This window comes from Trichomycterus rosablanca, chromosome 23 (assembly GCF_030014385.1).
Source record: "Trichomycterus rosablanca isolate fTriRos1 chromosome 23, fTriRos1.hap1, whole genome shotgun sequence".
NCBI classification, from domain to species: Eukaryota; Metazoa; Chordata; class Actinopteri; order Siluriformes; family Trichomycteridae; genus Trichomycterus; species Trichomycterus rosablanca.
In genome coordinates this window covers 15,015,958-15,037,201 of record NC_086010.1, presented here as the reverse complement: position 1 = coordinate 15,037,201, position 21,244 = coordinate 15,015,958, and the positions used below count along the sequence as shown (strand labels likewise).

At 45.2% G+C, this 21,244-nt stretch overlaps 1 protein-coding gene across 1 annotated transcript; it reads left to right on the top strand.

Moving 5' to 3' along the window:
• Positions 1 to 420: 420 nt before the first annotated feature.
• On the top strand, positions 421 to 17,803 carry ankrd33ba (ankyrin repeat domain 33ba). The gene is made up of 4 exons (XM_062985218.1): positions 421 to 786; positions 10,421 to 10,550; positions 11,474 to 11,614; positions 16,965 to 17,803. Exons 1-4 carry the CDS (start codon positions 421 to 423, stop codon positions 17,801 to 17,803), a joined length of 1,476 nt encoding a protein of 491 aa, XP_062841288.1.
• Positions 17,804 to 21,244: the final 3,441 nt, after the last annotated feature.

The window sequence follows — 21,244 nt, the reverse complement described above, 5'->3', positions numbered from 1 at the left end:
AAACAGCACTTTTAGCGCTATTATGATCATGTGTGCGCTCTTTACACTTATCTCGGGAGTAAAATGGTAATCCTGGTAAAAGCCGGCTCGGATGTGAACATGGGCTGGATGATTTAATCTGGAGAGGAGCAGGGAGTGTGGTGGAGGACGAGGAGAGGGAGGAGAAGGTCTGAACTAATCGGATTATGGAGCTGCGCTTTGGGAGCGAACACGCACATGGATGCGCAATAAGGACGGTACGGATTTTAATACAGTTTGTACTTCCAAATGAGGTATAATTCACTGTGGGAAATAATGAACGACTGAAAAGTAAACTTTTTCCTGAGTCGGTGCTTATTTTGTATCATTTTTTCATGTTGGCAAACATGCCAGATCCTCATGGATCCCTCTCGTTTAAAAACTCGTAAATCACCTGGTTAGATGATGCTCATAAGGGACCAGGAGAATGACGGAGGCTCGGCACCGGGCAAACCTAAAATCGGAAGCCAGACTCAGGTTCATCCCGCTATTACGGACGACCACGACTATCAGGATCCACGCACAACCTTCGAGGATGACTATGATGAAGCCTACGACGAGTTTCCCGACTCCCGGAGCATCGCCTCAGATGACTCGTTTTACCCGCCGGATGATGATGATGATCTTGCCGACTCGGAAAGCATCGACAGTCTGGAGCAGCTCTCGTTCTTCCGCGCCTGCACCACCAACAACGCGTTGACTCTTAAAGCCCTGATCCGACAGGGAGTAACCGAGGAGGAAGTCCGAGAAACGGACAAAAACAACCGGGTAAGAACAGCCACAGTATTAGCACAGGCAGCGAGTCGTTTCGTTTTGAACAACTGTATAAAGGGAGTCGACTGAAGAGTCGGTTAGCATGTTTTTAATGTCGCCTTGGTTCAAACGATTCTTCACAGTGAGTCAATCGAGAGAACCGATTCATTTAAAATTCTCTATACGATAGAGTGGAAAGAATCGATTCACGGTTACGTTCGTTCGATTCATTTAAACAAATCCTTAACGAAAGCTGAGATCAATTTTATTATTATTTTATTCATTATTTAGTATTTTAATTACTTATTATTAATCACTTAATGTTTAAATGTTCTAAAGTCCAGTGACAAAATTTTCATTACATAATGGACACCAAGCAGGATTAAATATCTGAATCAGTCTACACATTATAGAGGTCCAGATGGTTTCTACACTCACTGTCCATTGTATCAGCTCCACTTACCATATAGAAGCACTTTATAGTTCTACAATTACTGACTGTAGTCAATTTGCTTCTCCGCATACTTTGTTAGCCCCCTATCATGCTGTTCTTCAATGGTCAGGACCCCCACAGGACCACCACAGAGCAGGTATTATTTGGGTGGTGGATCATTCTCAGCACTGCAGTGACACTCGCATGGTGGTGGATGAGTGGATACGTTTTTAAACACTTCACTGTCACTGCTGGACCGAGAATAGTCCACCAACCAAAAATATCCAGCCAACAGCGCCCCGTGGGCAGCGTCCTGTGACCACTGGTGAAGGTCTACAAGACGACTGAGTCAAACAGCAGCAATAGATGAGCGATCGTCTCTGACCTTACATCTACAAGGTGGACCGACTAGGTAGGAGTGTCTAACAGAGTGGACAGTGAGCGGACACGGTATTTAAAAACTCCAGCAGCGCTGCTGTGTCTGATCCACTCATACCAGCACAACACACACTAACACACCACCACCATGTCAGTGTCAGTGCAGTGCTGAGAATGATCCACCACCTAAATAATACCTGCTCTGTGGTGGTCCTGACCATTGAAGAAATATCCCTTGCTTGCTAATAACCGACTCTGATAGGTTGGCAAATGAGACAGGGCAGTTGTGGGCTAGTAATCAGAAGGTTGCTGGTTCAAGCCCCACAACTGCCAGGTTGCTGCTGTTGCACTCATTCAAGGCCCTTAACCCTCAATTGCTCAGACTATACACTGTCATAGTAGAGTAAGTCGCTTTGGATTAGGCGTCTGCTAAATGCCAGAAATGTAAATGTAAATGATGTATTGGCACCCAGGGTTTCCCAGTGGAACTTGACCTGCCACAACCCTGACCAGGATACAGCGGTTAATGAAAATGAAATGAAATTAAGCTCATCTAGGAGCTTTCCAAAGCTAACTCGATCCTATTATCATGTTATTACTGACAAAGCAACACAAGAGTTACAGGATAGGGGGTTACATCACAGCTAACCACCAATTTCTCTCTGGTTCCTCTGGGCCCTGAGAAACGGCGTGTCGTTGTTTTCTTTATAATAAATCCAGCCTGTGCTATGCTGATCTAAAACTGACATACTTTTCCTGTATTGTGTAACGCTATTAATAATAATCCATCCATCTGTGTGTCTGGGAAGCCTGGGGTTGGGAAAGACACACAGCTTTAAAAAATGCTATATATAGCAGTGTTCCTTACATTTACTTTGACTTTTATTTGATTTTGTCTGCTCAGCTTTACTTCATTTGTTAATATACATCCATTCCTGCATTTCAGGCCTGCAAAACATTCCACAAAAAGTTGGGACGGGGGCAATTGAGGGCTAGTAATGAGGTGAAAAAACTAAATAATGATGTGATTCCAAATAGGTGATTGTAATCATGGTTAGAGGGGATTTGCATATTTCTCCCTCTACAGTGCATAATATCATTAAACGATTCAAGAAATCAGGAGGAATTTCAGTGCGTAAAGGCCAAGGGCGCACGCTTTTTAAATTTTTTTTTATATTTTATACACTCACTTCGTGTAGAAACGTCCATCAAACCATTGTCACAATACAACCACAGAAAAGTCTGTTACAATAACTACACCTTATCCCACCTAAAGCACCGCTGATCTACAATGTTTGCTGATGGAGAAATTCTAACCTACAATCTGACATACATACAAAGTCAAGGGTCTCTGCTGGATAGTATTACTGCCTAGTATGTGAGTGAATAAAACTCCCTTACAGTTTTCTCTTGTCCCAGCAGTTTTTAACATCAGTACATTTAGCATAAAATGTGTTCACCATTTTAATTGTAACATTTCACTTAAAAATCCTTGTGTTCTTTTAAAAATGCGATTAATCGTGATTAACTATATGAAATTCTGAGATTAATCGCGATTAATTTTTTTTATCGTTTGACAGCCCTAATATATATATACAGTATATCTCCTTGATTGCGTTCAAGGAGGGTATATTGCTGCTTACGCTCCCTCCGACACGTGCGCAGTCCTAGTGGACCCCTTCTTTACGCCTCGGTCTGCTAATCAGGGTCCTTGCACAGCGCTTGAAGACCCCACCCACTTGGTCCGGTCATTTCCCCACCCAGCAGACACGTTGGCCAATTTGTGCCCGCTAGATGGCGCCCAGTCGTCCGGTGGCAAGGCCGAGTTTCGATCCGTGGAGTTCAGAATCTCAGTGCTGGTGGAATATCCCGCTGTGCTATCTGGGCGCCTGAACCGGCAACCTTTTGAATGCTAGTCCAGTACCTTAGCAACCGCTTAGATACCACTGCTATAATTGTTCAAATTACGAGGGATCTTCAAAAAGTTTCCACACTTTTCTATTTTGCTTGGAAGCGGTGAGGGTGGAGGAGTAGTAATCGGCCGCTTATAGTCCGGATTTAGCGCCTTCTGATTTCCACCTTTTTGGACGCTGAAAGAAGCTTTAAGGGGAAGAAGCGGTGCATCAGTGGCTACACGCTGAACCAAAACAAAGTGTGGAAACTTTTTGAAGAACCATCGTATATACAGGGTTTGGTATTATCTGTGGCTTTGGGTGTACATGGGGAGTTTTGGAACATATTCCACACAGATAAGGAAGGACTATGGTATTTGGTACGTCTAGTTTAGGTTGCATACCTCATTATCTCTTACAAAATAAATACATGCATGTTTAATATAAGTACATTTAACCACGTGCTGTTATATAGGTAATTCAATAGGACCGTGTCTTGTACTGTAAAAAGCTGAACAACAAAGTAGGTGGTGCGAGTGTGGATCAGACAATACCTCCCAAGCCTAATCCTTCCTATTTTAAAAGCTTACTGGGCCACAGATTAGATGAGATGGATATCTGTGCCCAAGATAAGAAAGGTGAGTAAAGGTCAGGCTGCTGGACACCCTGCGGTGACCTAAAATGCCACCTGACTTAGTTTAAACTGATTGTGTGAACACTGTACGCAATCCAATTGAAGACAATAAATCATTTAACAATGGTTTCCCTGGAACGACTGGGTGTAATGCAGTACAACCCCTGGACAGGATGCCAAAATGCTGAACAGATTTGGCCAGTCATGCCTGTATGTACATACTGCTGGGGATGAGGATTCAAACCCTGGATTAATTGAGGTTTTAGGACTTAAATTAATTCTATGGAGTCCCGTGATGGACCGGCCTGGACCTGTTTTGGGTGTTTCCCGTATTTTGCCCAATGAATCGGACCCACCGCAACTCTGAGCAGGATAAAGCAGGGGGTAAACACAATAAATATATAAATAAATGAATGAATGGATTAGGGAATCTATAGATTCAAAGAAGGATGATGTCTGGACATTGTGTTATTATATTATTATGTGAGGAATATTTAGTCCCAATTTAGTCGTATCCAATTACCTGATTGCATTACACTGTTGCTGACTTCCACTCCTGACTGAGGAGAGCCGTGACTGCATCTTTTCACGTATGCAAGACCAGTTTATATGGGGTTCGGTCTTGCTCACTCACAGTCACGCACTGATCCCCATTATCCCCCGTCTCTATGCAGGAGCCATCGATCAGCCAGCAGAGGTCGGAATTGCATCAGTTATCAAGAATCTGCTCGGGCATCCAACCAGACAGAGGAGCCAATCATTGTCCAAATAGGCGCCCAGCCTGCCGGTAGCTGAAATTTGAACACACGAGTTCTAGATGGCAGCTCTGGTGTGCGAGCGTTGACAGGGCAAACAGAGGGTTAATTAGGATTAATTGGCCTCCTGGAATAGAATCTAACAATAATTTGGCCCCAAATCCACCACACTGTGTAAGGAAGGGGAAACATTTAAGTTGTAACCAAGCCTTCATGTCACCAAGACCAGCAGCACTTTAATCACTACCAGCTAGTAGAGAGGTTGCTGAGAGATGCTTCTCCAAAATATACACTGATCAGCCATGACATTAAAACCACCTCCTGATTTCCACACACACTGTCCATGTTATCAGCTCCACTTACCATACAGAAGCACTTTGTAGTTCTACAATTACTTACTGTAGTCCATCTATTTCTCTGCATGCTTTGTTATCCCCCTTTCATGCAGTTCTTCAATGATCAGGACCCCCACAGGACCACTGCAGAGTTGAGTGGTGGATCATTCTCAGCACTGCAGAGACACTGACATGGTGGTGGTGTGTTAGTGTGTGTTGTGCTGGTATGAGTGGATCAGACACAGCAGCACTGTCACTGCTGGACTGAGAATATTCCACCAAGCAAAATTATCCAGCCAACGGCGCCCCGTGGGCAGCGTCCTGTGACCGCTGATGAAGGTCTAGAAGATGACCAAGTCAAACAGCAGCAATAGATGAGCGATCGTCTCTGACTTTACATCTACAAGGTGGACCGACTAGGTAGGAGTGTCTAATAGAGTGGACAGTGAGTGGACACACACTAACACACCACCACCATGTCAGCGTCACTGCAGTGCTGAGAATCATCCACTACCTAAATAATACCTGCTCTGTAGTGGTCCTGGGAGAGTCCTGACCATTGAAGAACAGCATGAAAGGGGGCTAACAAAGCATATAGAGAAACAGATGGACTACAGTCAATAATTGTAGAACTACAAAGTGCTCCTATATGGTAAGTGGAGCTGATAAAATGTTATGGCTGATCGGTGTATATATATATATATACAGTGTATCACAAAAGTGAGTACACCCCTCACATTTCTGCAAATATTTTATTATATCTTTTCATGGGACAACACTATAGACATGAAACTTGGATATAATTTAGAGTAGTCAGTGTACAGCTTGTATAGCAGTGTAGATTTACTGTCTTCTGAAAATAACTCAACACACAGCCATTAATGTCTAAATGGCTGGCAACATAAGTGAGTACACCCCACAGTGAACATGTCCAAATTGTGCCCAAAGTGTCAATATTTTGTGTGACCACCATTATTATCCAGCACTGCCTTAACCCTCCTGGGCATGGAATTCACCAGAGCTGCACAGGTTGCTACTGGAATCCTCTTCCACTCCTCCATGATGACATCACGGAGCTGGTGGATGTTAGACACCTTGAACTCCTCCACCTTCCACTTAAGGATGCGCCACAGGTGCTCAATTGGGTTTAGTCCATCACCTTTACCTTCAGCTTCCTCAGCAAGGCAGTTGTCATCTTGGAGGTTGTGTTTGGGGTCGTTATCCTGTTGGAAAACTGCCATGAGGCCCAGTTTTCAAAGGGAGGGGATCATGCTCTGTTTCAGAATGTCACAGTACATGTTGGAATTCATGTTTCCCTCAATGAACTGCAGCTCCCCAGTGCCAGCAACACTCATGCAGCCCAAGACCATGATGCTACCACCACCATGCTTGACTGTAGGCGAGATACAGTTGTCTTGGTACTTCTCACCAGGGCGCCGCCACACATGCTGGACACCATCTGAGCCAAACAAGTTTATCTTGGTCTCGTCAGACCACAGGGCATTCCAGTAATCCATGTTCTTGGACTGCTTGTCTTCAGCAAACTGTTTGCTGGCTTTCTTGTGCGTCAGCTTCCTTCTGGGATGACGACCATGCAGACCGAGTTGATGCAGTGTGCAGCGTATGGTCTGAGCACTGACAGGCTGACCTCCCACGTCTTCAACCTCTGCAGCAATGCTGGCAGCACTCATGTGTCTATTTTTTAAAGCCAACCTCTTGATATGACGCCGAACACGTGGACTCAACTTCTTTGGTCGACCCTGGCGAAGCCTGTTCCGAGTGGAACCTGTCCTGGAAAACTGCTGTATGACCTTGGCCACCATGCTGTAGCTCAGTTTCAGGGTGTTAGCAATCTTCTTATAGCCCAGGCCATCATTGTGGAGAGCAACAATTCTATTTCTCACATCCTTAGAGAGTTCTTTGCCATGAGGTGCCATGTTGAATATCTAGTGGCCAGTATGAGAGAATTGTACCCAAAACACCAAATTTAACAGCCCTGCTCCCCATTTACACCTGGGACCTTGACACATGACACCAGGGAGGGACAACGACACATTTGGGCACAATTTGGACATGTTCACTGTGGGGTGTACTCACTTATGTTGCCAGCTATTTAGACATTAATGGCTGTGTGTTGAGTTATTTTCAGAAGACAGTAAATCTACACTGCTATACAAGCTGTACACTGACTACTCTAAATTATATCCAAGTTTCATGTCTATAGTGTTGTCCCATGAAAAGATATAATGAAATATTTGCAGAAATGTGAGGGGTGTACTCACTTTTGTGATACACTGTATATATATATATGGTGCCACCACTTACACCCCCTGAAACCAAACCTTCCACCCAGTGCAGGTGTCCGTCTGACCCATGCTGCCATCCTGCCAAGTGTCCTCACCCTAGTGGACATACTAAAAAAAATATACAAAGTGGTTAGCACCAGCCGCTATCCATGTGTCATTCCGACGTGGTCTGGCATATCGTCTAACTCAGATAGGAAACGAATTTGTTCCCAACAGCTTGAGTCACAAATATCATCTGACTCACCAGACTCGAAGCACTGATTAGCAGATGGCACCCTGTCAGGGACAATACGTAGCTCTGTCGATGTTCCACGCGGCACATAAAAGCGAACAATTGAAAATAATTGCGGTGAGTTAGAAACGGGAGGGAACGTAGCTTGGAAGAAAGCGTGTCTAGTATTAATTTAATATCGAGGGTTGAGTAAACATGTCTTTTGCAGTGTTGGTGAATAACAAAGCTATTAGCAAGATTTTTCTCCCTTTTTAGCGCGTCCAATTGCCCGATTGCGTCATGCTTCCTCTCCACCAATGCCCATCCCCGCTCTGATTGAGGAGAGCGACGCTAACCCACACTTCCTCCGACACGTGGGCAGCAGCCGTATGCATTTTATCACCTACACTTTGACGAGTGCAATGCGGATCAGCGCTGAGTACGGAGACACACACCCTGACAGCACTCTTTTCTCATCTTCAACCAGCCAGCAGGGGTCGCAATTGCATTAGTTATGAGAGAGTCCCTATCCGGCTATCTGAACAACAGGCCAATCGTTCATGTGGCTGCCCAGCCCAGCCGGCAGGCAGAGCCGAGACTCGATACGATGTTTTCGAGAACCCAGCTCTGGTGTACCGGCATGTGCTTTTACCGCTGCGCCACCTGAGCGGCATGGTTGAAGCATTGTTTATGAAAGATACTATAGTTATTCATTCATTGTCTGTTTTACCACCGCGTCATCCAGGTCAGGGTCACGGTGGGACTGATTGATGGGGCTAAGGGCAGGAAACAAGGGCAAACACACACATACTTACACCAGGCCATTTTTATTAGCTGTAAATAACCTGACTGCATGTCTGGACTTGTTGGAGGAAACCGGAGCACCCGGGGGAAACCCCCTTGGACACAGGGAGAACATTCAAAAGGGACAAAGGCCCTTCTTGCCATAAGGCGACAGAGCTACCCACTGCATCATCATGACGCCTGATACTATTTACTCTCCTACTCACTTATTTTATAAGCTGCTTATCCTAATCAGGGTCGCTGGGGGTGCCGGAGCCTATTCCAGCTCTCAATGGGCGCAAGGCACACAGAAACACCCTTGACAGGGCGCCAGTCCATCACACACACACACATCTAAGGGCAATTAACCTGACGGAATATGTTTGGACTGTGAGAGGAAACCCCTGTGGACACAGGGAGAACATGCAAATTTCATACAAAAAGAACCCAGACCGCTTTACCTAGGGAACTGAACCCAGAACCTTCTTGCTCTGAGGAGACAGTGCTACCCACCCAGCCATACTGAAGCTGACAAGGACGCCACAATATTCCACAGAGTGCTTGGCTTTCTTTGTTTGGGCAGTGGTAGCGACGGTAATTGGTAAGGTCACCGGTTTAAACTGCAGCAAATGCCAGCCTGCCATTTCTGGGCCCCTAAGCAAGGTCCTCAGGGCGCACTCACATGGGAAGCGGCAATACCGCGAGCCTCGGCGCAAATCACTGCTTTGTGCAGTTCATAACACGAATCTGCTTTTACAGTGTCATATCAAACAGTTCATCTCATTGGAGGAGCTTTGAAAAGGTCAACGAAGTTCAATCAATTAAATATGAGGATCTGCTAACTGTTGTAAACGTAAATGCTTGATGGGGTTTTGGTCGAGTGACTGTAAAGGGAGGTCCAAAACCGTTGGCACACCTTGATTGTCTTCGATCTTTAGGAAGTTTTTGAAAAGCCTAAATGTACTGATTTAAATTCAAGAACAATGCAGGGCGCTGGGATTCTGAACTCCCTGGTTGGCTGGTCTGCAGCATACAAAATTGGTCTGCTGGGTGGGAAAGACCGGACCAATGACAGCGGGATATAAATCTCGGCTCTGGTACTGGTTGGCTGGGTGCTTTCTAACGAGCACAATCGGCAGTGTCTGCAGCATACAAAATTGGCCAGCGGTCTGCTGGGTGGGAAAGACCGGACCAATAAGTGGGTGGTGTATTCAATTTTTTATTTTTTTTAAAATTATCTATTTTTTCCCACTTTCCCCCCCCAACTTTTATCCCCATTCTAATCGTGTCCAATTACCCTGATTGTGTCCTCTATACTGATTCGACCCTTTTGCCGCTGACTGAGGACGCCACTCAACTGACTTGCGCCCCCTCCGGCACGCAGTCAGTACAGCCTGCATTTTTCACCTGCACGAGCCGAGTTCATACACCGAGAGACACTGCGCACGGAGGGTCACACCCCCTCAATGTTATTCCTCAGCCCTGTGCAGGCGCCGTGAGTCAACCAGCAGGGGCCGCAGTCGCACCAGTTATGAGGACCTATGCTCCGACTCTACCCCTAAGCCCCTGAACAACAGCCAAACGTTGTTCATACTGCCGCCCAACCCAGTCGGAAAGGCAGAGCTGAGTTTCGATACGATGCATCTAGAAACCCAACTCTGGTGAGCTAGCGTACTTTAGCGCTGCGCCACCTGAGCTTGGCTTGTATTCAATGCTTTGTAAGGACCTGGGTTAGCAGCCCGAAGCGCCTGTATAGAGATGGATGGGTTATGGAGGTCGGTCTAGCTCTCCGGCCTCATGTGCATGACCACATCCACCAAAGTATGGGCGTAGGCATCGGAGGGGGGTATGGGGCAGGCAAATTACCTCACCATTATGGGACTAAAAAAACCTCAATTGTGTTTGTATGTTTGATTCTGCAGACCGGCCTGATCGTGGCCTGTTACCAGCGGTACGTAGACGTGGTCGTCGCGCTCTCTGCGTGCCCTCATTTGGACGTGAACTGGCAAGACAACGAAGGCAACACGGCCCTGATCACAGCTTCTCAGGCAGGTTGGTATCTCTGATCTCTAAACTGAATCACACTGCAGTGAGGAATTCCCCACCCAAGCGCGGTGTCAAGCTATATGCCCTGCCTTAATGCCCAACCTTGACTTCGGTTAAAATGTGGTAAATGTAATTAGTACAGGGGAAATCCGTGTTAATTTTATCAGCTCCATTTACCATATAGAAGCACTTTGTAGTTCTACAATTACTGACTGTAGTCCATCTGTTTCTCTGCATGCCTTGTCAGCCCCCTTTCATGCTCTTCTTCAATGGTCAGGACCCCCCACAGGACCACTACAGAGTAGGTGTTATTTAGGTGGTGGTGTGTTAGTGTGTGTTGTGCTGGTATGACTGGATAAGACACAGCAATGCTGTCAGTGCTGGACTGAGAATAGTCCACCAACCAAAAACATCCAGCCAACAGCGCCCTGTAAGCAGCGTCCTGTGACCACTAATGAAGGTCTAGAAGATGACCGACTCAAACGGCAGCAATAGATGAGCGATCGTCTCTGACTTTACGTCTACAAGGTGGACCAACTAGGTAGGAGTGTCTAGAGTGGACAGTGAGTGGACACGGTGTTTAAAAACTCCGCTCATACCAGCACAACACACACTAACACACCACCACCATTTCAGTGTCACTGCAGTGCTGAGAATGATCCACCACCTAAATAATACCTGGTCTGTACTGGTCCTGTGGGGGTCCTGACCATTGAAGAACAGGGGGAAAGCAGGCTAAAAAGTATGCAGAGAAATAGATGGACTACAGTCAGTAATTGTAGAACTACAAAGTGCTTCTATATGGTAAGTGGAGCTGATCGGTGTACATACTAATGCTAATGTCTTTGGATGTAAAGTACACCAGTAAGCCAGTAGCATGTCACATTTGTCACTTGGGCTGAATGTGCACGCTTTATCCCTGATTGCAGGTCACATCACAATCACAAACTACCTACTCAACTACTTCCCAGGCCTCGACATTGAAAAGAGGAACTGCCACGGCTTCACGGCTCTGATGAAAGCCGCCATCCAGGGAAGAGTGGACTGTGTCCGGGCCTTGATTATGGCAGGTAGCACGAATTTTGCAGATTTCATCTGAGCACGGGTTCTTGTTGATTTTACTTTAACCCTCCTATTACCTTCAAATTTACTAACACCTTTTATCTTTGGGGTCAATTTGACCCCAGCAATTTAAACCTTTAGAAAATGATTATAATAAAATTTTTTACCCAAGTTTATGACACATACTTGTTCATTGACCACTTACAGTTTTTCTCAGTTGATTTGGTACATTTCTCACATCATGATTTACACTGGCATCACAACAAGTGCATTTCTCAAAACAGTTAGTGCAAACAGCAAAACTCAATGAAATACCTGCAAAAGCACGTACCTCGCTCACAATTCTTTGTGCCTCAAAAGCAAATATTTATGTCAATCAACTTGTGCCATCAGAATGTCTAGTCTGTGTGTCATTGCCTATGAACAAGGCAGTAAAAATACTTAGTCATGTTGTCAGTGCAACAGTGTACACTGTAAGTATATTCTGATGGAAACTAGCTAAGCTTTTGATTACAAGAACGCTGCACATTCTGTGGCATATCAATTAAAATGGTACGTGTTACACACAAAAAACAAACTTACACAGAACACAAAGTTACACATGACTGTATATGGGAGACTGACAGCAAGAAATTGGACTGGAATCAAATTTATACAGTAATATTCTTTTACTGTATTGTTCGCACTGCAATTTGTTGACAAAAAAATCAGATAGAAATTCAGGAAAGACAGACAACTGTTTGGCAGCACTCTATAACACAGGAAAAACTACAAAATTAGAAACTTACTCTAAACATTCAAAACAACCTGAGACAACAACTTAAGGAATTATAGTGCTTTCTTTTCTATACATCCTGACGCTCCTCTCTGTTGGGCCACATGTTTTCATCCACGTCACACTGGATATCTTCCCTTGCAATGCAGCGTGGAAAGAATCTCCTGGAGTGCCTAATCCAGCCTCTGCAGGCATCTGCTGTGATATCCTCACAAGCTGCATCCATGGCAGTCAGCAGGTTCATCTGGGTGTGCGGCTGGTGATCGTACACCTTCCATCTCCAGGCTGAGAAGAACTCCTCAATTGGGTTCAGGAATGGGGAGTAGGGTGGGAGGAATTCCATCAGCATTCTATAATGAATGGCAAACCATTGCCTGATGGTGTTAGAGTGGCATGTACTCTCCTACCTCTTCCTCTGTTTTGTCCTCTCAGCCTTCCCCCTCTTCTTGGCTGTTCACCCTGTACATGGCCTTGTCTTTTCATTGTGAGACTTTGTGACATTGCAATGTTTTGTGTCTATATGTTTGTCAATTGAAGGTTCATGAGATGTACCTCTGACCTATGGTTGAGAGCTGTTTGACCATTGGTTGATCTAAACCTTCACAAATTCCCCTTCTTAACTGAAAGCCAAGATTCACCTGAGAACAATTTAATCAATTTATGATAAATTACCAAAATTTACCAAAAAAGTTTCATAGAAATGTACAAATTATGCCTGAGAGATTATGACACCATGTTCAGCACTTTTGTATGTAATGACCTAGGCAATGACCCAAAGCCTAAATGTTTTGGAGGGTAAGACAATTCAACAGACAATCAGTAGCACACATTTTGATAAACATGACATAAGCAATTGATAATGCAAAGAACAGCAGACAATTGTACATGACCATTTGCATGAATGTACAAAAGCATTCGCAAAATGTGAAACACAATGAGAAATGCTATTATGATCTGCACAAGTGACAAGGAGATGTAGAGATTGAATGAACAGTTTTGAGAATTTCAATTCTGATCTGAGAAATGAACCAAATCGACTGAGAAAAACTGTAAATAGCCTTAAAAAAAAAAAAAAAAAAAAAAAAAAAAACCCACACCCACCCCCCTTATACATCCAGAATACCTGTTAACGCGACTATGGAGAAATATGCAGATCACCATAAAATCTCATTGATTTACCTAAAATTGGTAGAGATCTTTTTGGTGTTTTAATGGCTTTATATAATTTCTAAGTACATATTTTTGTTATCTATAACATTAGGAATGAAAAACCATTTCTGTTATCAAAAATTGTAACATGTATTATGTTTGGGGTCAATCTGACACACACAATTTCAAAAAATTTAGAAGGATTTTATTTGTAAAACAGATCATCATCATCGGTATGCTTTGTCAGAAGGGACAGAGCCCACAAAATGCAAGCAGACGTTCATCCACAGTCACGTGGGGGCCATTAAATTAGGAAAAGTCTTTGAATATGAAAAAAAAAAAAATGATGTCAAGCATTTATTTAAAGACGTTAAACATTGAATGGGGTCAAATTGACTCCAAAGGTAATAGGAGGGTTAAAGAAAAGAGAAGTGTTTTAGGTCTATTGTTAAGATATGGTAATATTTTTAAGAAAAAAGCATCTGATATTTTAAGACTAAGATAGAAATATGGCGATAAAAAAATCTGAATATTAATTATATATCACAATACAGACATAATGCTTTAAGAACAAAGTCATGCAGTTGGTGACATATGTCGCGCCAAAATGTGTATGTACCAATCAGCATTATTGATGCTTTCACAGATGTGCCATTGGAATTTACCCATGTCACTGGCACTAATACACCCCTATACAATGATAAATGTTGGCTTTTGAACTTTAGTCACCTTTATTTTTATAGCACATTTAAAAGACAATGTGTGTCAACCAAAGTGCTGTACTGTACATTAAAATCAAGTATAAATACCACTCAACTATGCAACATTTATCCAATCATTAACATACATACAAAATAACATACATACGCACCAACAAAATAAAACCATTAAAACAAAGATGGCTATGACAACCCAACAAATATTTAAAAAAACCTATTCGTTAAGAGGATTCAAATGCCAAAGAAAACAAATGAGTTTTTAAATTTGATTTAAAGGCATCTATTGTTTGGGACTCCTTTATGGAAAGTGGAAGACTATTCCAGAGTCTTGGGGCAGCTACAGAAAAGGCCCCGTCACCCTTTAACCTCATTTGAGAGCGTGGAATAGCTAAGAGCAGCTGGTTAGAAGATCGTAGAGCTCGTGGAGTGGAGTGAACACAGAGGTCAGCGATATAGCTCGGAGCCAAGCCATGTAAAGCCTTAAAAACAAACTAGAGATTGCATTTCCGGAGAAAATGCGAGTGTGATGCCGGCGTGGCGGGCGGGCGTGCGCGTATTCAAATGCTGTATCTGACTCGGGAGCGGCATTGACGGGCCGGACGATTTAGAGTTGGAACGGCGTCGATATCTCGAAATGTCAAAAACGGGCATGGCGGGTGTGCCTATCCAAAAATTGCATCCATGTCCCGGTGTCATTAATGGCCCGGACGATTTAGAGTTGGAACGGCGTCGATTTCTCGAAATTGAAAAAAGGGGCGTGGCAGGTGGGCGGGTGTGCCTATAAAAAAATTGCACCCATGTCCCGGTGTCATCAATGGGCTGGACGATTTAGAGTTGGAACGGCGTTGATATCTCAAATTTTTTTTTAAAACAGGCGTGGCAGGCGGGGCTGTGTATGACCATGCTGTATCCAAGTTGGGGTGTCATTAACTGCCCGGATGATTTACAGTTGGAACGGCATTGATATCTCGAAATTTCCAAAACATGAATGGAAGTGAATGGTACAAAAAAAAACGGGCGTGGTGGGCGAACGGGCGGGTGGATCCAAAAGCTGTAAACAAGCCTTGTTGTCATTCACGGGCCGGACGATTTAGCGTTGGAACGGTGTCGATATCTCGAAAATTGTAGATGAAAAAAGCCTGACAATTTGGCCAAAAAACGGTAAAGAACAGGCGTGGCGGGCGAATGGGCGGTCGGATCGAAAAACTTTCTTCACGAAGTGGTGTCATTAACGGGCCGGACGATTTAGAGTTGGAACGGCGTCGATATCTCAAAATTTTTCTAAAATGAATAGAAGTCAATTGGACCAAAAAAATGCTACAAAAGTGGGCGTGGCGGGCGGATCAAAAAGCTGTATACAAGCCTGCGTCACACCAACGGGCCGGACGATTTGGTGTTGGAACGGCGTCGATTTCTCGAAAACTGCGGGGCGAGTTAACCGGACAAAAAAAGTGGTGGAATAATAATAATACTGGAAATCGGAGCAATGAAAGAAGGTCGACTGGTCATCATTCACCTCTTAACTTACAGAAGTTGAAAAGAACAGCTAGATACACCGATCAACTTGTTTCTACACTCGCTGTCCATGTTATCAGCTCCACTTACCATATAAAAGCACTTTGTAGTTCTACAATTACTGACTGTAGTCCATCTATTTCTCTACATACTTTTTTAGCCTGCTTTTACTCTGTTCTTCAATGGTCAGAACTCCCACTGGACCACCACAGAGCAGGTATTATTTAGGTGGTGGATCATTCTCAGCACTGCAGTGACACTGACATGGTGGTGGTGTGTTAGTGTGTGTTGTGCTGGTATGAGTGGAGTTTTTAAATACCGTGTCCACTCACTGTCCACTCTATTAGACACTCCTACCTAGTTGGTCCCCCTTGTAAATGTAAGGTCAGAGATGATCGCTCATCCATTGCTGCTGTTTGAGTTGGTCATCTTCTAGACCTTCATCAGTGGTCACAGGACGCTGCCCACGGTGCGCTGCTGAAAACTGTTGTTTGAAAACTCCAGCAGCGCTGCTGTGTCTGATCCACTCATACCAGCACAACACACACTAACACACCACCACCATGTCAGTGTCAGTGCAGTGCTGAGAATGATCCACCACCTAAATAATACCTGCTCTGTGGTGGTCCTATATGTCTATATGTCTATTGGCAGTTTAACATACAGTAGAGTTATGACATCACAAGAAATGATGAGATACGTTGGGTCACATATTTGATTTGCCCACCACAAAAGTGCAAAGGTCAGTTGATGAAGGTCCTGCTGAAGTCGACCAAAGTGAGGAAGCTCCCACTAGCAGATCACCAGATGTAAACCCACTACCTTAATCAAAAGTCTCAGGCATAACATCATGACCACCTTCCTAATATAGTGTTGGCCCCCCTTTTTGCTGCCAAAAGAGCCCTGATCCATCAAGGCATGGACTCCACTAGACCTCTGAAGGTGTGCTGTGGTATCTGGCACCAAGATGTCAGCAGCAGATCCTTTAACTCCTGTAAGTTGTGAGGTGGGGCCTCCATGGATGGGACTTTTTCCAGCACATCCCACAGATGCTCGATTGGATTGAGATACCTTCATCATAGATTCATTGAATTTCTCATGTCATAATGTCTCATAACCCATGTCAAGTGGGTCTAGGTTTGAGAACCACTGCTGTATAAAATACATTGGTAACAAAATCTGCTTTGGTTTGCTTGCCAGGTGCTGATTTAGAAGCCAGAGATAATGGGCGAAGACTCACCCCTCACGAGTGGGCACTGTTCACCAGCCGCTATGAGGCAGCAGCCGTCATGCAGAGACTTAAACACCGGCCCTGTCCTGAACAATGCTGTCACTCGTACCGGCCCGAGTGGCCCATGCTGCCCGTCCTTGTAGCCAAAGCCCAGCAGCCTAAAGGTTGCATTCAGAAAATCACAGAGACGCTGCGTAACGTTTTCAACATCGGCAACGTGACCGAAGCCACCGATGACGGCGTATTCGATCACATGGTGCGCATGACCACGGCGATCGGAAGCCCCTTCGTGGCCACGTCATGCCTGACGGTGTGTCCCGAAAGTCCACCGCGCGTGGGCAAGCGCCGCTACTCGGTGCAGGAGATTCTGAAAAAGCAGCGCACACAGAAGCTCAAAGACCTCGGACCCGAACGCTTAGAGAATTACAGGCGCCTGTTCCAGAACTCCCGCGTCACACTGGTCCCGAAACCCCCGAACAGGCGATCCAGCCTCCAGCCCCGGGCTCTCAGGGAGTCCACGGACGCCTCTGCGATAGCACTCCGGAGAGGGAGTCTTCTCCCGCTCCACCTGGTGAGACGGAGCAGCGTGAGGCCGGGGCTGGTGGTGCCCAAGCTGCGGGTCTCCAAGGCTCCGAAGCCGACCTACGAGCCCGAGAAACAGAAGCGGAAGAGTAGCGCCAACAATGGGCAGTTCCTACAGGTGCCCAAGTGGAGGTACAAAGAACTGAAGGAGGAGCGCAGGAGGGCAGAGGAGGCCGAGAGGAAAAGGCTGGAGGCTCTGAACAAGAGGCAGCTTGCTGCCAAGTAAACAGTTATTGCGCAATGTAAACGCTAAATTTCTGATACTTGAATGTTTGATCATTTATTTTCATATTGATCCTTTTGGACACAAACAGTAGTTGTAATGCAGAAAGTATATTTTATTTATTACACTATATTGCCAAAAGTATTCGCTCGTCTGCCTTCACACGCATATGAACTTGAGTGACTCCCTTTCTTAATCCATAGGGTTTAATATGTAGGGATGTGGGCCCATCCTTTGCAGCTATAACAGCTTCGACTCTTCTGGGAAGGCTTTCCACAAGGTTTAGGAGTGTGCTTATGGGAATTTTTGACCATTCTATTCTTGTGAGGTTAGACACTGATGTTGGACGAGAAGGCCTGGCTTGCAGTCTCCGCTCTAATCATCCCTAAGGTGTTCTATCAAGTTGAGGTCAGGACTCGCACATCCGTGTCTTTATGGACCTTGCTTTGTGCACTGGTGTGCAGTCATGTTGGAACAGGAAGGGGCCATCCCCAAACTGTTCCAACAAAGTTGGGAGCATGAAATTGTCCAAAATCTCTTGGTATGCTGAAGCATCAAGAGTTCCTTTCACAGGAACTAAGGGGCCGAGCCCGACTTCTGAAAAACAAAAACAACCCCACAGTCAGACAAGTACTGTTCTCCTGGCAACCGCCAAACCCAGACGGAGAAGTGTGATCCGTCACTCCGGAGAACACATCTCCACCGCTCTAGAGTCCAGTTGTGGCGTGCTTTACACCACCGCATCCGACGCTTTGCATTTGCGCTTGGATGCATCTGCTCGGCCATGGAAGCCCATTCCATGAAGCTCTCTACGCACTGTTCTTGAGCTAATCTGAAGGCCACATGAAGTTTGGAGGTCTGTAGTGATCGACTCTGCAGAAAGTCCACGACCTCTGCGTACTATGCGCCTCAGCGTCCGCTGACCCCGCGCTGTCATTTTACGTGGCTTCCACTTCGTGGCCGAGTTGCTGTCGTTCCCAATCACTTCCACTTTGTTATAATACCACTGACGGTCGACTGTGGAATATTTAGTAGCGAGGAAATGTCACGACTGGACTTGTTGCACAGGTGGCATCATATCACGGTACCACGCTGGAATTCACTGAGCTCCTGAGAGCGACCCATTCTTTCACAAATGTTTGTAGAAGCAGTCTGCATGCCTAGGTGCTTGGTTTTATACACCTGTGGCCATGGAAGTGATTAGAACACCCGAGTTCAATGATTTTGTCTGGGTGAGTGAATACTTTTGGCAATATAATGTAATTCAGATACTTGCACCCCTAAAAACATCTTAGGCTTGTGTTATTTCATTCAAAATATTAACAAAAGCTCCTCAGTATTCAAAGAATTAGCATCTTTCCCAATCTAGTCGTATCCAAATACCTGTCTACATTTCGCTTCCTCTCTACTGTTGCGGACTTCCACTCCGACCGAGGAGAGCCGGGACTAACACCTCCCCCTCCGACACGTGTGCAGTAGCCGACCGCTTCTTTTCACCTGCAAGAGAAGAGTTCATATGGAGCTCGGTCTCATGCCTGGAGAGTCTTGCACTGATCTCCACTATCCCTCGCCATCGATCGGCCAGCAGAGGTCATAATTGCATCAGTTATATGGAACCCACTCCGGCATCCGACCCAATTGTGGTCCGAGCAAATGGTTGTTGGCGTAGGCGGTCTAGCAGGATGATACTTGTAGATACTTGTTAAAAAGGTTTTGATATTCACTGCTATGGACAGACAGAGATTTATACCCACAATCAACACATGTAAACCTCTAAAAGTGGATACATGTTTTTCATCGGACAGCGACGATGAAATTAATTGAATGATTAATAATTGAGTCATTGTATATCTAAAAGAGAGGAGCTTTTGTTAGTATTTTGAATGAAAGATCAACATGCTGAGCAATAATTAATGTTTTTTTTCATTATTTACAGGGGTGCCAGGGTCTAAAAGTATTAATAACACTCTATAAGCTTGTTTAAAGTCAGGATTTACCTCCAAAGCCATGTGATGTATTTGAATGTAGACTGTACTGCAGCTCATAGGTATATTTTTGCAAGTTGCAGGATGACTTGAAGGCAGCAGGAACAACACGTACATAGAGAACGATACACTACGTGCAACATTCCTCAGCTAAACAAACAACCGAATCGAACTACATTTGGACACAGACCTTTAGACTGATCAGTACACTACCAGATGGCACCCAGCTGACCGGTGGCAATGCCGAGTTTCGAAACGCGGAGTTCAGAATCTCGGCGCTGGTGTGCTAGTGGAATATCCCGCCGTGCCACCTGGGCACCCTGGATTTCTACACCTTAGAAAAACAGTAACAAAAATAATTCAGGTCAAGCCCTAACAACCTTAAGAGTCTTACAAAATTATTGTCAGTGGTTATTGCACACACACACACGCACACACACGCACACACAACCCACATTTTACTAGTGTTTAACTACATTAGGAATAAACTCCGAATTCATTAACCACCAGCTTACTTCACTGTAATCCCATCATGTGTCAGGGAGGAAGCACGTTATGCCTAGTCCGCACTACACGATTTTTGCTCGCTGACAGGTCGCCGCTAGACGTGCCGGCTCGGGAGCAACTCGGCGTTCGCTCGCACGTTAAATATCTCGACCGGTCAAAATCCTGTGGTGTGAAAGGTGTTGTGAGTGGCACCGAGTGCTGTGTCGGACCACAGCCAATAAAAACGCAGGATACAGGGTGAGGAGTGTAAAAACGTGGGACAGGGGCATAATAAATTTTCTATCGGAATACATCGGCACACACACAAGCTTTACAGTATTTGTGACTTATCGTATACGCCAAACCATAATACCCATGCAGCATTGAGAAAAATGAAAAACTATTATTATTAATTTCCAACTCACTACAGAACAGAACAGACAGCAGATCCCTGCTGGTCGTGTTGCCAGATCCACTCGGATTAATTTATTTTTCCTACTTGCTTTGACGCTGCACAACGGCGCTTATTGTTGACGTGCATTTTTGGACGTGGTATCGTTAAACCCATCGTCACTTCTCGTGTGTGTTTTCGTGACGACTTAAAAGACTCCCGATTGCAGCCGCTCAGGTGGCGCAGCGGTAAAAACACGTGCTGCAACCGGAGCTGGATCTCGAGTACGTCGTAGCGAATCCAGCTCTGCCTTACCGACCGAGGCTGGGCGGCTACATGAACAACGATTGGCCTGTTGTTCAGATGGGCGGGACTAAAGGTCAGAAGTGGGTCTCTCTCTGTCTGGTGCAGTTACGACCTCTGCCGGCTGATTAGAGGCGCCTACACGGAGATGAGGAAGGAGTGCTCTTAGGGTGTGTCTCTCCGCACGCAACGCTAGGTGGCGCCACGCTCGTCAAGGTGTGGGTGGCAAAATGCATACGGCTTGCTGCTCGTGGGGCCGAGGGGATGTGGATTAGCTTC